The following is a 17,107-nucleotide window of genomic DNA, read 5'->3' as shown; positions in this document are numbered from 1 at the left end:
CATTGATTAGGCCATACTTGGAACATTTCTGATTACCACACCTTGGAAAGGACATAGGAGCACTAGAAAGAGAATCGCCACCACATCACCGGGAATAGAGGGTTTTGGTCACAATTAGAAATTGGAAAGGCTGATACTGATCTCAGTGGAGCACAGGAAACTGAGTGATGCCCATAACAAGGTTTATAAAGTTATGAGAGGCAGCAATAAGGTAGAAAGGCATGGTTTTGTTTCCAAGGGCAAAGGAGTCTAAAACTAGAGGACATAGGTGAGAGGGAAATAATTAAAGGATTTAATCTGAGAGACAGGTTTTTCTTACACAGAGTATGGTCAGTATATGGAACATAAAGCTAGCAGAGGTGATAGAAGAAAATACAATCAAAGCTTTTAGACTGTTACATGGACAGGAAAAGAATAGATGGATATGGGCCAAATGCAGGATAATGGATGAGCACACATAGGCATGTTGGTCAGCAGGGATGATATGGGCCAAATGGCCTGCCTCCTGTGCTGTATATGAACAGAAAATTAGAGGCATAGAGTTCAAGATATACAGATCTTGAACTCTATGCCTCTAATTTTCTGTTCATAGTCAAAGAGCAGTAGCAGTGGTGATACAGCAAAAGGATTTCATGACGTGCATTCCAGATTCATGTGGACGTCCTTGAGATCCAAGTGATTGCACAGTGTCACTCCTTGAACCTTGGGCAAGCATGCATTCTAAATCCATGATTCCACGATGCCTGCTGTCAGATGAATTCCCCTCTCCTTGAGCGTAGAGCAGCAGTGGTGCACTAAAATGAGGCGTCCTGCAAACTGGTGCTAAGAAGGCTGGATTGATAGTGATCTTAAATTCTGTAAATGGAACAGCCCACAAGTGTGTAATGAAGTGTCCAAACAAAGTTCTCATTCATGGGGTACAAATTATTAGAATATCAACAGATTTGTGCCATGAATTAAGTACCAAAAATCACATGCAGCTCTGTAGAATTTCTAGCTCGAGCTTGCCTCAGGTGGAACTCTGCAATTTTTCCTGATAAATTTAATTGAATTAGTAATAAAACAAAGAAAATTCCTACCATTGGATGTAGTGTTATTACCATAGTATATTAATTTTAAAATTTACTTGGCTGCAGCAACTAAAGGCATTCTTCAATTTAACATTGGCAGTGAAACAGAACAGTAACTGTGCAGCCAATTTGATTCATTTGATAATCCTAGTCATCTATTTGCTTTCTATCCTTACTCATATATTAAAAATGGTTAACACAATAAATGGCTAAGTATAATATCATGCTACTGCAGGTGGCTGCATGCTATTGATCATGTTTTATAAGAAATAAAGAGAATAGCCACTCTTTTTGAAACTAACATGCTATTTGTGAAATGTTTTAGTGTTTCTTTCAAACACTTTCGTAGTGCCTTGAAAAAGTATTCTGCCCTCTCAACTATTTTCACATTTTACTATCTCATTTTCTACATTTAAAATATATCGAAGTAGGAATTTTGAGCTAACCTATTTGTGTGTCATGTCAAATCAAAAGAAAAATTCCAAAACCTGTCAATGGTTTGCTAAAAATTAAAAACCACATTTGTGAGGCTGGAAAAAGTATTCATGGACTTTGTGATTATTACACTAACTTCTGCCAGGTGCAAAATAGTGTATTACCTTACCAACTCACCCAAGTTGTTAACGTAGAAAATTGGAGGACCACCTGTTTTCAATGAATTCACACAAATAAATTCATCCTCACTCTGTAAGGTTCAACAGTATAGTAGATTTTCAACAGACCAAACCAAAATTAAGTCAAAAGTGCATTCAAGCCAAGTCAGGGAAATTATAATAGAGAAGCACAAATCTGGGGAAGGGTACAAGACCTTTTCAAAGGCACTAAGCATACCTTGGAGCTCAGTACAGGCCATTGTGAAACCACAGCCACTCTGGCTAGGTCAAGCCACCCCTCCAAATTTAATTGCTGAAGAAGAATGGCACTTGTAAGAGAGGTTACTGTGATGCCAAGTCACTCAGTTAGATTCCGAAGTCAGTGGCTGCAACTAGAGATGAATTTCATGGCTTCACAATCTCTAAGACCTTGCACAAAATGGTATTTATGAAAGAGTGGCAAAGAAGAAGCTGTAGTTAAAAAAAAATCCTGACCTGTAAAGGCTTTACAAAGTGTCACTTAGAAGATAATGTAAAGATGTCAAAGAAGGTCTTGTGGTTGGAATGAGACTAAGTTGGAACTTTTTGGGTGATAGGTGTTGTGTAACACCATCTCTACTGTAAAGTATGGTGGAGATATCCCACTGCAGCTCAGTTGTGTGGATTTGAAGTCAGCACCTTGTGTCTGACTGACTCTGGGGGTGTGTGACAGGACGGTACAGAGGGAGCTCCATTAGCTGTATCACCACTGCTAATGGGACACACAAAAAGCTGGAGGAACTCGGCAGGCCAGGCAGCATCTATGGAAAACAGTAAACAGTTGATGTTTCAGGCTGAGATCCTTCTTCAGGACTGGAAAGAAAAGATGATAAGTCAAAGTAAGAAGGTGGGGGGAAGAGAGGATGAAGTATAAGGAAGTAGGTTATAAATGAAACCAGGAGGGAAGGAAGGGGTGAAGTAAAGAGCTGGGAAGTCAATTGGTGAAAAAGGTAAAGGGCTGGAGAGGGGGAATCTGATAGGAGAGGACAGGAGGACATGGAAGAAAGGGAAGGGGGAGGAACACCAGAGGGAGGTGGTGTGCAGGTAAGGAGATAAGGTGAGAGAGGGAAATGGGAATGGAAAATGGTGGGGGGGGGGGGTGGCATTACCAGGTTTGAGAAATCAATCTTCATGCCATCAGGTTGGAGGCTACCCAGACAGAATATAAGTTGTTGCTCCTCCAACCTGAGTGTGGCCTCATTGCGACAGTAGAGGAGGCCATAGACTGGCATGTTGGAATGGGAATTGGATTTAAAATGGGTGGCCACTTGGAGATCCTGTTTTTTTCTGGCTGATGGAATGTAGGTACTCAGCAAAGCGGTCTCCCAGTCTGCACTGGGTCTCACCTATATACAGGAGGCCAGACTGGTAACACTGGATACAGTAGATGACCCCAACAGACTCACAGGTGAAGTGTTGCCTCACCTGGAAGGACTATATGGGGCCCTGAGTGGTAGTAAGGGAGGAGGTGTAGGGGCAGGTGTAGCAATTGTTCCACTTGCAAGAATAAGAACCAGGAGGGAGATCAGTGGGATGGGACGAATGAACAAAGGAGTAGGGAGCGACCCCTGCAGAAAGTGGGAAGGAAAAGATGAGCTTGGTGGTGGGATCCCGTTGGAGATGGCAGAAGTTATGAAGACTGTGTGCTGGACACAGAGGCTGGTGGGGTGTTAGGTGAGGACGAGAGGAACCCTACACCTGGTGGGGTGGTGGGAGGACAGAGTGAAGGCAGACATGCATGAAATGGAAGAGATGCAATCAAGGGCAGTATTTATGGTGGAGGAAGGGAAGCCCCTTTCTTTGAAGATGGAGGATATTTCCTTAGTTCTGGAATGCAAAGCCTCATCCTGAGTGCAGATGCAGCATTGATGGAGGAATTGAGAGAAAAGGATGGCCTTTTAAAATTAAGAGGGTGGGAAGGGGTATAGTCCAGGTAGCTGTGAGAGTGAGTGTGTTATCCTATGCTATGCTACCATGCTATGGGGATGCTTTCCAGCAGCAGGGTCTGATAATCTGGTCAGGATTGAGGGGAAGATGAATGCTGCCAGATGCAGAGAGATGCTGAATAAAAAATGTACTAGACCCTGCCAGAAATTTTGAACTGGGAAGGAAGTTGTCTTTCAATAGGGCAATAACCCAAAGGATGCTGTCAGGTAAACCATGGAGTGGCTTCTAATGAAAAGAAATCAAACCTTGAGTGACCCAGTCAGAATCCTGATCTTAACCCAATCAAAGATCTGTGGCAAGACCTCAGAAGTGTTGCCAACAGCCACTCCCCAACTAGCTTGGAACAGCTTGAGCAATTTTGCAAAGGAATGGGCAAATCTTGCTCAATCATGTTGTGCAAAGCTAATAGAGACTGATCCAAAAAGACTACAGGCTGTGAGAGGTGGTTCAATTGAGTACTGAGTAAAGAGCACTTTTGAAGTGCTGACATTTCAGTTTTTGCATTCTTAGTTTTTCATACTTTACAATTTTCCCTGTTTTCCCTCTACTGTGAAAAAAGAAGCATGTGATTCACAAATAAAAATTCTCAGTTAAATTGATCAGGAATCCTCTGTTGGTCAGGTTCAACCATGGATCTTGTGTCCTAGCTGTCTAGACCGCAAGCCTGGGCAATACGATATGGAGAGCAAGCTGTTGATCAAAATCCCTGGTTATAATACTCATTTATGTGAGCAAAGGATTGGGGGCTGGATACTTTTTCAGGGTGTTGTGAATAATTAGACCAGCTTGCAAGTGTAAAGTAATAAATACTCTTCACAAACTGTTAAAAACAAGGTGCCAACAAATACAACTTAAGCCTTCTTATTTCACTCCCTGTTCTCTATTGTGACCGAATACCTGCAAAACACTTTTTAAACAGGCTTTTTATTTAGATATGACATCTTTTATAAAGCATTATCAAGCAAACCTACAAGACAAACTAAAACGCCTAGATTGCTTTTGTGGTCTTCTGTCAATCATACTTAATTTATTCAGAATCTGCTTCTTACTATTATTCTCTGAAATATATGCAAGTTGTGTTCAATTTTAAAACAATCTCACAGGTCAAATAATACATAGTAATATTCGCATTAGAACAGAGCAACGTGAGTAGTCATTTCACTCTATTTTGTTGTGATATCTCATAATACCACTTATTGCTTAATACTTGTAGTAATGTAGTAATTTCTGCATTGATACTTTTCCTATCAATGACCTGATTGACCTCTTCAACTAACTCCCCTAACTCCTGCATGCTACTCTTGTCACCCCTTGCTTCCAATGCCCAAGTTTTGGAAATTTTAATTGACAAAGCAACCACAGCTTTTAAGGGAAGATAAATCCTTAGTAAGGAAAAAAATCTTCTTCTAGATAGACCTTGCTCTGCAGTCCCTCGCCAGAGGATATATTCTTCAGCAGGTGGTTCTCTTTTCCAATTGTATTAGTGAGATAGTTATAAACTGCACCCCTTTTGAGAAATATGTTTTATTCTTTTTTTTTTAATTTCCAAACATAAAATCTGCCATCAAGCAGCATTCTGAAATAAAAATTTAAAAGGTTATTTTGCTTCAGTGAATGCTCCTTGATGTATTTAATATTAGTTGCAATATGCAGATTGATTAATACAACTGCAAACAAATTTATTTCAGATAAGTAAGCAGTTTTAATCAGTGTCAATCCATCACCTATGTAATCTGATTTTAAATGACTGAAAATAATCTGAGGAATCTGTTCCTGATTATATTAGAATATGACAGATCGTTTCCAGTAAATTAAATATTCTATTCCAGCATTTTAAAACAGCCATGAGTTTCAGTTCAATTTTTAAAGCTACCTTGAATGTCTGAGAACAAAAACTATTCACAAAAAATTGCAAGGTGATTAATTCATTCTGGACTGTTTTATGACAAGGGTTGGCTTCTCATTGGTGTTCTTTACATTAGCCCAAAAGATAATGGAAACTAAATTTGTACCAAATGTGATTTGCTGCTCTAAATTTAATCTATTGTACCGCAATGCCCATTACAAGCAATTTAATACAAATATTACAGCAGTAACTCTCTATCTATCCTTGGATTCAAAGCAGTTGGAAAAACTAGTGAATTTTGAGATGCACAGTTGGTCTTACCCTGGTGTGACTCAGGGATGTACAAAGAAAGACAATGTACAGGTTACGTTGAGAAAGGAATGGTGTGAGTGGTGGGAAATCACTGTATTGAGAGACCCAAGGAGGACAATAGGAGGGTTGGGGCAGGAACCCAGTTGGCAGGAAACAGTATCATTAAGATTGCACCTGGTCATCGGAAGCAAGGGGTGACAAGAGTAGCACGCAGGTCAGTCAGGTCATTGATAGGAAAAGTATCAATGTAGAAATTAAGCCAAGAAACCAGCTCTCGGACTATGTGTGGGTTGGGGCTGGGTTTTCAATAGAACTGGCAAGAAACTGTGAAGTGGGGTTTCAAGATCACGATTGGGTAAGGATGGTTCACTGGGTGCTCCAAGGAGAAATCACTAATTATTTAGCTAAAAGAGATTTGTCCTTTTTTTTCCCCAGCACTGTATAAAATGCTGTTAAGTATGGGGACCTAGACCTGTAGTCCCTTGAAAGTAGCAAGACAGGTAAACAGAATGGTGAAGGCAGCATTTGGCACACTTTCCTTCATCAGTCAGGATACTGAGTACAGGAGTTAGTACGTCATATTACAGCTGTAGAAGACATAGTTAAAGAGAGTACTGTCTACAGTTCAGGTCACCCTGCTGTAGAAAGGATGGCATTAAAATGGAAGGATGCCAGAAGAGTTTCCAGAGGACCAGAAGGAAAATTGCACACTTTGTGAAGTTCTGAGTAAATCCACAACTTTTCTTTACACTTTATTTTTTTACTGAAACTAAATAACGTTGCATTCAAAAGCTTCTGTGCTGTGCAATCCAAATTCTGGATCTTAATCATTTATACTTCGCCTTGGCTTTGCTTTCAGGGCAAGCTAGCTGTTGATATTTCCTACTTATAAAAAGACAATGCTGATTATTCATCAGCACCTTTTCTATCTGCTTATCAAATCCTTGCTGGTACTTTCTAAATGATTCTCTAGCATTTGGTTTAATGTCTTACTGCTGTGACATGGAATGGACGTACATAACACGACCAAATGTAATATAAATTTATGAGTGCTATGATGTGCACAAACAAGATGAAATATATTATTATATTTAAATATAATAAATAGCTTATTATTTTCATATTAAAAGGCAAGTATTAAACATGAATCCTATGAAAAGAATATTAGGTTTTTTAAAAAAAGAATCCATCTTTTTTACATGGATGACATAATTCTAGGATGCTGGGTTCTGCAGAAGTTATTTCAAGTCTTGTAGTCTATTTGAATAAGAGAGTGATAGAGTTAGAGTTGGGTAGTGGATGACCTGACATTTGTTAAACCATCATTCTTCCAAAAATTAGCAAAGGGATAATGGTCTACTTCCAGATCATTATCCAAATTGATACTTAAATTGATTTTGTAATAGATTCATAGCACAGGAAAATGCCATTCAAGCCATGTGATAAAACAATTGAGCTAGTCGCACACATTTGTTCTTTCTCCAAATCTGTGTGTTTCTTTGATTTCAAGATCAATTAAGTAATTGAATCTTCTTTCACCACTCTGTCAAACAATGCATACCAAGTACAAACTAACTAACCTTTGGTTCTTGCATTCTCAACCTTTTCACCAATGGCAACAGTTTCATGCTGCTTACTCTGTAGATCTGCCTCTGGCTAGTTTACTATGACATCTGGTCTGTGGTTACCTTTACACTTTGTCAGTAGTTGCTGATTTATCATTACACCTGGTCTGTGGCTGGTGGTTTAACCTTACACCTGGTCTGTAGTTGCTGGTTTACTCTCACACCCAGTTTATTCTCATACCCTTATGCCTGGACTGAGTTGATTACTCTTTACCTATCACTTACAATGGCGAGGAGGTGGTGTAGTGGCATCCACACTAGACTTCAAGGCAAGTGGTCCCGGGTTCAAATCAGGCCAGCTCCTTACACGTTTTCCATCTGTGCTGGGTTGAGCTAGCACCCTGGCCTCAAAAAAACGGACAATTGCTAAATAAAAGGCAAGATTGCCACACGATGTGCCACAAGGTGTGGAGAAGAACGTCAAGTCATTTACAGTGCTCCACTCCTCCAGCTAAGCCCCCAAATCAAATGGTAATTGGAAGATTGTGAACAGTACTTATGCAATTTCCACCCTTACTTCTCTCAATCTTCCTTACATATCTCATCCAGCATCTGAAGCATATTTCTTTCATTTTCACCATGGCATTGGTGGAATTTTCTTACTTGGAATAGAATGATATCATTTTTAGAATTTTGAAATTATACCTTAAGTTCAAAAAAAAATTTTTTTTAATGGTTGACATTAACTTCCAGTACTAGCTTCACCCTTACTAAGAAGCATTTGTCAAGAAAATGTATTTTACTCTGGTCTGATGTGACGTGAATAGCTGTGATAGACTATTCACGCTAAGTGCTGTGATTGTAATATTAAGATTGGCTGCTCCATGCAATATAAAATGGGTCTGATTGCAAAGTAATGTCAATGTCAGCTCTGTATTGAATAACCCAGTCACAAAATGTTCGATTTTCTCTGAGTAACAGATGTCATTATAGGCTCCATTCACAGTGCTGCAGAGTGTAGGGGTGGCAAGCTGCAAGTGCAAATAATAACTATTCCTGGTCCTCATCCAGTTGTTAATGTGCCCTCAGTAAGTTAATTTAAAACATAGCCTCTTCACTTCAGAGCTCCTACCCTTCACTGGAAGATTTAGATACCAATGTGAGTTGCCTGCTTTGATTGTATAAAAATGGAAAAGAACATGACTGCCCCAATTAAGAACCCATTCTGGCAGTGTTTCCCAACCTGGGGTCTATGGACCCCTCAGTTAATGGTAAGGCTCCATGCCATAAAAAAAGGTTGGAAACTCCTGCATGCCATGTATTTAGAATGGTAACTTCTATTTGAAAGCAGTCAGAAAGACTGCCCTGCTAAAATTTCAATTCTGATGCATCTTTTCAAAAGCTGAAGTTCCAATCTACGGAAAATCCAAATTCATGCAATAAATAGTGTTCTGTAAACTGTTTCGATGGAATATAACATTATAAAAACTAATTACAACAAAATTAAATCATACTTGTGACCCTTTCTATTAATGAAGACCCTGCAAATTTTATGTTAATTTTATATGGCACAGCCAAAAATAATTATGTTATCATAACGGAAAACAAAACTTCTGGACTTTCTCCATAACTTCAATGGTGTGCTGGCCTTACTCTGTTATATTTTGAGCTGATAGTTACTGGATATCTATGACAAAGAGCTAGTCCCACTTGTTCTCCACTCCCAGAGAAAAAAAAAGTCAAATACCTGCTTAACATGATAACTATCGCCCAGTGGCACTCTCATCTACTGTGATGAAGTGTTTTGAGAGGTTCAACTCATGCCTAAGCAAAGACCTGGACCCACTGCAATTTTCCGATCACCACAATAGGTCTACATCATATGCAATATTACTGGCTCTCCACTGGGCCTTGGATCACCTGGGCAATAGTAATACCTACATAGGCTGCTGTTTATTGTTTACAGCTCAGCGTTCAACACAATCATACACTCAGTTCTAATCAACAAGCTTCAAAATCTGGACCTCTTTACTTCCCTCTGTAAATGGAACCTGCACATCCTCTTCAGGAGATCACTGTCTGCAGATCATAAATAACTTCTCCTTCTTGCTGACAATCAACATTGGCACACCTCAAGTGTGTGTGCTTGGTCCACTGCTCTACTGTCTCTGTACCGTGACTGTGTGGCTAGTCACAGCTCAAAAGTTAATGACATAACCATTGTTGGCAGAGTTTCAGATGGTGATGAAAGGCCTTATAGGTTTGAGATAGATGAGCTGGTTGAGCGGTGTCACAACAACAACCTTGCATTCATCATCAGTAAGACCAAGGAATTGACAGTGGACTTCAGGGATGGGAGGTCAAGGGAACACGTACCAGTTCTCATCGAGGGATCAGCAGTGGAAAGGTGAACAGTTTCAAGTTCCTGGGTTTCAACATCTCTGAAGATCTATCCTGGGCCGAACATATTGATGCAATTACAAGAAAGGCATGAGAGCAGCTATATTTCATTAGGAGTTTGAGGAGGCGTGATATGTCAAAAAGACAAATGACAAATTTCTATAGATGTATTGTAGAGAGCATTCTAGCTGGCTGCATCATTATCTGATATGGAGGGGCCACTGCACAGGACTGGCAAAGGTTGTAAACTCAGCCTGGTCCGTCATGGGCACGAGCCCCCACAATATTTAGGACATCTTCAAAAGGCAATGCCTCAAAAAGGCAACATCCTTCATTAAAGACGCCCATCACCTAGGACATGCCCTCTTCTCATCACTACCATCAAGGAGGAGGTACAGGAGCCTGAAGACACACCCTTAACATTTCAGGAACAGCTTCTTCCCGCGCCATCAGAATTTTGAATGGACATTCAATCCATGAACACCACCTCAGTATTTTTTCCTCGCTTTTTGCACAACTAACTTATTTTTATATATACTTATTGTAAATTATAGTCTTTTATTATTAATATGTATTGCAATGTACTGCTGCCGCAAAATAACATATGCCAGTGAAATTAAACCTGATTCTGATTCTCGTTTTTTTATTCTGGCAACTCAGGCAAAAAGAGAGGAAAAGCTACAATCGCATAATGTCTTTAACAAGCGATGCGAACTGTTCAAGCACTTTGCATTCAAGAATAGCGAAATACTTCGTAACTATCACTGTATTTCAGCTCAGATTGATGCCTTAAAGACAGTTTTCAAGGACTTTTGGTGAATATTAGTCAAAACTGGTGTTCAACTCAGAAAAGTGTGAAGCGATTCATTTTGAAGGTCGAATTTGAAAGCAGAATTCAAGAAAAAGGCAGGATTTTTAACAATGTGGAGGAAGAAAGGGATCTTGGGGTTCACATCCATAGATCCCTCAAAGTTGCAGCGCAAGTTGATAGGGTAGTTAGGAAAGTGTATAGTGGGTTGGCCTTCATTAATTAGAGGATTGAGTTCAGGAACCGTGAGGTAATGTTGCAACTCTGTAAAACTGGTTAGACCACACTTGGAATATTGCATTCAGTTCTGGTCGCCTCATTATAGGAAGGATGTGAAAGCTTTAGAAGGGGTGCAGATGAGATTTATCAGGGTGCTGCCTGGACTAGAGGATAGGATGAGCAAGCTAGGACTTTTCTCTTTAGACTGGAGGATGAGAGGTGATTTGATAGAGGTGTACAAGGTGATGAGTGGCATAGAACGAATGAATAAACAGAGACCTTTTCCCAGGGCAGAAATGGCTAATATCAGGAGGCCTAATTTTAAGGTGATTGGAGAAAGTATAAGGGGGAATACCAGAGGTAAGTTTTTTTTTTACAGAGTGGTGGGTACGTAGAAAGCACTGCCAGGGTTGGTGGCAGAAGCAGATACATTAGGGACATTTAAGAAGCACATCTTCATCATGTGTACCGTGTCATTTGACGTGGGTGATAATGGTGGATTAAGAAGAGAGCTGATATCATCAATCAGGAAATGGCAGCTGGAAATTCTGGGACATGTACTGAGGAAAGAGAAGCTCGAACAGCTTGCAGTGACGGGAAAAACTGATGGAAGAGAAAGTCGTGGTCAACAGTGCATGACATTCATGAGTTACATCAAGGGACGGACAGGCAAAAGTTTTAAAGAGCTTATTAGAAATTCTCAGATTAAAGACATATGGAAGATAGGCTCATGGGTGATAGAAAAATGGAGGGCTATATGGAAGGGAAGGGTTACATTGATCTTAAAGTAGGGGCAGCATGGAGGTATTGCCACACTTACAGTGCCAACGTGGAATGCCCACAACTTACTAACCCAAACCCATATGTCTTGGGAATGTGGGAAAAAGCAAAGCACCTTGAGAAAATATACAAGGTCACAGGGAGGACATACAAACTCCTTACAGACAGCTGCAGGAATTGAACCCCAATCTTACTGAAGGCACTAACTGTTACGCTCCCCTGCCATCCCCACGGCAAGTTTCCATGTTGTATCTCTGTGTGATTCTGCGACTCTGTGAGTACATTGTAGTTAATAGCATTAGAATGTAGCTGCATTGGAAGCAAGTACTGGTGGTACTGGAGCCAGTCAAGCTGCCAGAAGAGAGAGAAGGGAGATACTGTAAAAAGGAATAAGTAGTATTCCTTTTGAGGTTCTAACATTTCTGTCATTCATTCTTTAGGTTTTTTTCTGTTTCTTGGATATCTGTGAAGAGTAAGGATTTCAGGTTGTATACTGTATATATTCTCTGATATTAAATTGAACTATTGAACCATTGAAGTATTAAAGCAATAATTCAAATGTTAAATATTTCCCAAGTGGTGTGCAACTATAAAATTCACTTAGTACACTCACAAAAACACAATAACTGTTACCAAAACAATTTAAAAAGAAGAACTATTCTTCCTTGTTATATTTCTTCCTACCCTCTTCAGTATTAAAATCCATAGAGTTATTGATCTCGTGTCAGCACTGATCTGGTATAGGATTTGAAAGCTGGTTTCCTCGGGGTAACTGCAAGAGAAGCTTCAGCAAAACTGAGCTCCTTTTAGACTCCATCGGAAGTCTGTTCGCAGAACATGTTGACAGATATGATGTCCACAACGGCCAAGTGAGTTTGAACCTGTCTTTCACCAAATCATCTGAATGCTCTGCGAATTCACACACCACCTATGTTTCATTCAGCTACAGCTGCTGTTGTACTCCCCTCTGCTGCCAGACAGACCCACAACACAAATTCAGCCTAATCAAAATTCCAAAATGTGGCCTTGCAGTCGAATGAGACAGTGCATGAAGAACTGGATTTCTGGGTTGTCTCTTACATCTTTCCTTCCACTATCCCCGTTCTTCCTTATTGTTGTTTACAAAAAATCGTTCAGCACCTGCCGAGCCTCAGGCAGCAAAAGGCAATTAAGTACACCATCATGAACATTGAGGCTGACCCATTCTACTAAATCCTGCAGTAGTGTAGACCACAGAATCAGTTTACTAGTAAATTCCAGCAGATCTGGATTACATTTCCATTAATGCATCATCAAATTCAGAAGTTCCCCCCCCCTTGTTCTGAAAGAGGGAGTGATGTATGCCAATGAATATTATGAAATATTTCAGCTCTTCTGCCTGCTGTAATTAAGCAATTGCCAATCTTTGCAGGCTGGGAGATACGTGATTCCTATAACACTGCTGGGTCATGTAAGGACACGACATAGCATACAAATGCTAGACACAATCACAGATTAATGGCAATTTCATACAGGTGACTGGTCTATTGGGCTGTAGCTCATGAGAAATGGCATGTAAATTGATTTCATTAGCCTTGAACCGTTCATGTGGGGTCTTTCAATTATCTGGTGCAGTGTATTGTGGTTCCTCCCACTTCTTTCTGAGGATAATTCAGGAGAGAATGGTTCAACTCTCCTTCTCTCTCCACCTTCTGCCCAAAAGGCAGTGGTGCAGCGGCAGTAAACCATAGGCCCTCTTCTCTCATATGCTGTGCTATATTTCAATGTCTCACAGATCATGATGAACTCCCAAATGCCTGCCAACACCTTCTGTCACCAAATGAGGTACAGACTAGATTTAAAGAGCGCAGCTATTAAAACAGTTTCCGTCCTGAGGTAACAAGCCCTGGATAGCAATCCCATCGTCCATTTTCAAAGCTTCAATCATAAAAGCTCCATGAACTTTTTGATGTTTATGTTCATAATGTGATTAAATGCTTGAGAAGCATTAACGGATAATTATTGCACTGTGTCATGATCATGTGCTAATGTTTCATTAGTGCCAATAAAGCTGCATTCACAGAAATCTCACTTTTGAAAACTGAGATTTCATTAGCAGTTTAACAACAATGTTGCATCCAGACATTCTCTCATGATTAACTGCAAAATATTGGGCTTTATGTTCTGTAAAAGTAGGCGATGGAAAAGATTGCTCAAACATAAACCAAATATTTTTGGTGGAAATTATTGATTTCTTTATAAATGTTGCTCTTTTATCTTTCTACCAATCATATTTTCCCTTTTTCTCAAAACGTAATGTGAAGATTTGCAAAGGCTTATGTAGAAATCATGCTATTTCTTATGAATTAACTGGAGCTGATCCTTCGTGAAGTATCTTGCATTGTGCCAGCTGAAGCTGGGTGAAATACAGAAAAAAACACATGATAATGTGACAAAATTATAGTTGCTTTTAAAAAAAAGCTGTCATATTTTTCAAAGAATTACTGCATGTGAGTGTAATTTTTCTAAGCCCTGACGAATGATAACCATATGGAATAATGTAATGTAGGGTCCCATTGAGACTGCACCTAGAATATTGTGTGCAAATCTGCTCTTCATATCTGAGAAAGGACTTACTTGCAACAGAGGAAAAGCACCGAAGGTTCACCAGACTGATTTGTGCAATGGGGTATATTCTATGAGGATTGATTAAACACACTCAATCTGTAATCGCTGGGAATTAGAAGGATAAGAGGTGATCTCATTGGAATGTAGAGTGCAGTTGCTGGCGGGTCTGGTACAGGGATTCACAATCTCAAAATAAGGAGTCAAATATTCAATACTAAACTGAGAAGAAATTGCACTCAGAATTCAGAGGACAACAATTTTGATTATGATATAATTTTAGACTACCTGTATCATATTGGAATTTGGAGAAACAAGAAATTAACTTTCATGGAATATAATGTGTTTAATTGAATAATGATGCTTTGGAATCATTCAACTAAGCTAAAAACGATTTGTTGATTATTTTTGTTTGTACTCGATGTCTTGAGGGTTCTCACTTAAGGGTCCAACAATAATCAGCCAGCATTGATGGATTCCACTTGCCCTGATACAGTTTCTCAATGACCTTAATGTCCTGGTGAAACCTTTCATCACTGACAACGCTAAGGTTTGCAGGGAAGAAGTCTAAATGGGAATGCAGAAAATGAATCTTTACTGACATGTTGCTCTTAATGGTTTTACACGCTTGAAGCATGCTGTCAACCAGCTGCACGTAGTTTGGTGCTCTGTAATCAACCAAGAAAATTTTCAACAACATCCTTGAATACCTTCCATGTGGTATTCTCCAATCCCACCTGAATTGCCTGTTATTGAGAACGTGTTTGATTTGTGGACCAACAAAAATGCCTTCCTTAACCTTCACGTCAATTATTCTGACTTGAATTAGGAATTGAAATAATAAATAGATGTGATTTCAAAAAGGTGTGTAATAGGGAAATTCCATGGTGATTTTCATGATCAGCAGCCCAAAATCCAAAAGATACACCTAAAAGTATTCAGGAAGCAAAATCTTTGTCGTCCAGTGATATAGTCAATCTTTCAAAGGTTCATTTATTGTCAAAATATACAACTCTGAAATTCTTCTCCGGGTAGCCATGAAACCAAGAAAGAAAAGAATGGCAGCACGATCATCAACCCCCAAATCCCTCCTCCCCACACAAAAAAAGAACAAAAATGAAACATCGACCTCCAAATCAAGATCGGGCAAATTACACAGAATATAAAAAACTATAAGACTGAAAAAAAAGTCTATAGTCCAAGTCCATAACCAAAATGCAGAAAACCTGGGAAACATTCTCCAGGCATGGTGGCTGGCCTTTCCCACTCCAGCAGCAGAGCGATCCCCCAGCGATCAAAAGGCAGGCAGCCAGTGCTCACCTTCCACATTGACCTTGAGGTTTCAGTCTCTCTCGTTACTTTAATTGGTGAACAATAGAAATTTTAATTGGCAAAATGGAGTCAAACATGGGCTTGCAGCCTTCTCGCCACAGGGTCCGCACATGCTGCCTCTGCCTCCTGGAACCCTCTCTGAGACTACAGATCTCCAAACTGCAAATCACAGGCTCCAACAGTTCCAGAGTCACATTCAAGACAAAAAACAAGCACAAAAGACATGCTACACCCAAGAATGCTACGGGAAGTGATCAAGTCTCTGCAGCATTCTTTTTGGAATATTCCAAACAGGATTGATGAATTTTTTGGATATTAAGGGAATCAAAGAATATTAGGTCATTGCAGGACTATGTTGCTGAGGTAAAATATACCCATGATCTTTCTGAATGACGAGCAACATGAAGGGATATTTATTGTTCTATTTCTTGTGTCTTAATGTAAAGTTTAATGCAGTAACCCCATTTTCTCACCAGGTTAAGAAAGCTGTGAATATTAATGAATATTAATGATTTTTTTTTGGCTTTTTTTTTCAGGATTTGAAGACAGTGCTTTCCTTCAATCAGTACCCAGGGGAGTTCCTGCACCCTGTGGTATATGCCTGCACTGCAGTCCTTTTGCTCTGTGTCTTTGCATCCATTATCACCTATATTGTGCATCACAGGTAGCAATCGATTTGTTCCTCTGAAAGCCATATTAAAGTATGCAGTATGTATTTTTAAAAGTGAATTTTAACTTGGCCAGATTTCTGTCTCATTACAATGAAGAATGCATGTACGTACTATGGAGAAGAAGAAAAAAGAGGAATATATTGGTATGTAAAGGGATAGACTGAGTGGGGAGGTCCAAGCTGGAAACTTACGTAGTTCTGATGCAGAACAGAAGAGTGATAAATGTTTTCAATCAGCAAAGAAATAAAATCTCTAATCGAGGTAATAGAGCCTTATTATAGCTAAAAACGAACATATATCCAAATGTTCATTTTAGAACACACAAACAACAGAATCAATGATATTAAAATAAAGTGGAGGTTTTTTGTGGACTTAGAATTAAATTTCTCCAATTACTTCAGCACAACCAACAATAGCAAACTTAACAATATAGAACCATAGATTCTTTACACCAAGGAATGCGGCATTTTTCCATGAGCTACTATGTGCTCTCTGTACAAGACATCCAGTTGATCCCACTTCCGATCTCTATCTCCCTTGCCCTATAATTTTTTTCTCCTTCTTTTATTTCCCTAATTCTTTTTGAAAGCCATGACTGAATATGTTTCCATTACCCTTCTGGGCTATAAACTCAAGGTCATGGATACTTTTTTCCCTGTGTCATCTTCTGCCAATCACCCAGAAGAGATCAAATTTGCAGTTTGCCAGTGGAATCAAATCATTATGTGGTCAAACTATGTTGTAATGCTTTGGGCCATTCTGTTCATTAAATCAGAAATATTTGAGAAATTAATTAAGTAAAATACGGGAAATCTAATCTGGAACAGAGGGTAGCGGGGTAGGGATATGCCTCTAGCTTAGGAGATGTAATGCACTCCTTCCCTCTGCTAGCCTGGAGGTTACTCTTGGGCAACACCTGCT

General features: G+C 39.5%; 1 protein-coding gene across 3 annotated transcripts in view; it reads left to right on the top strand.

Moving 5' to 3' along the window:
• adgra1b (adhesion G protein-coupled receptor A1b) overlaps nucleotides 1-17,107 on the top strand; it is a 533,717-nt gene that overhangs the window by 470,772 nt on the left and 45,838 nt on the right. For all 3 annotated transcript variants that reach the window (XM_073027522.1, XM_073027521.1, XM_073027520.1), the window contains one exon: nucleotides 16,052-16,179. In XM_073027522.1, coding sequence (XP_072883623.1) covers nucleotides 16,052-16,179 — 128 coding nt within the window. The remainder of the gene's footprint in view (nucleotides 1-16,051; nucleotides 16,180-17,107) is intronic.

Source organism: Hemitrygon akajei, chromosome 23 (genome assembly GCF_048418815.1).
Source record: "Hemitrygon akajei chromosome 23, sHemAka1.3, whole genome shotgun sequence".
NCBI lineage: Eukaryota > Metazoa > Chordata > Chondrichthyes > Myliobatiformes > Dasyatidae > Hemitrygon > Hemitrygon akajei.
This window is presented reverse-complemented; position numbering and strand designations above follow the sequence as displayed.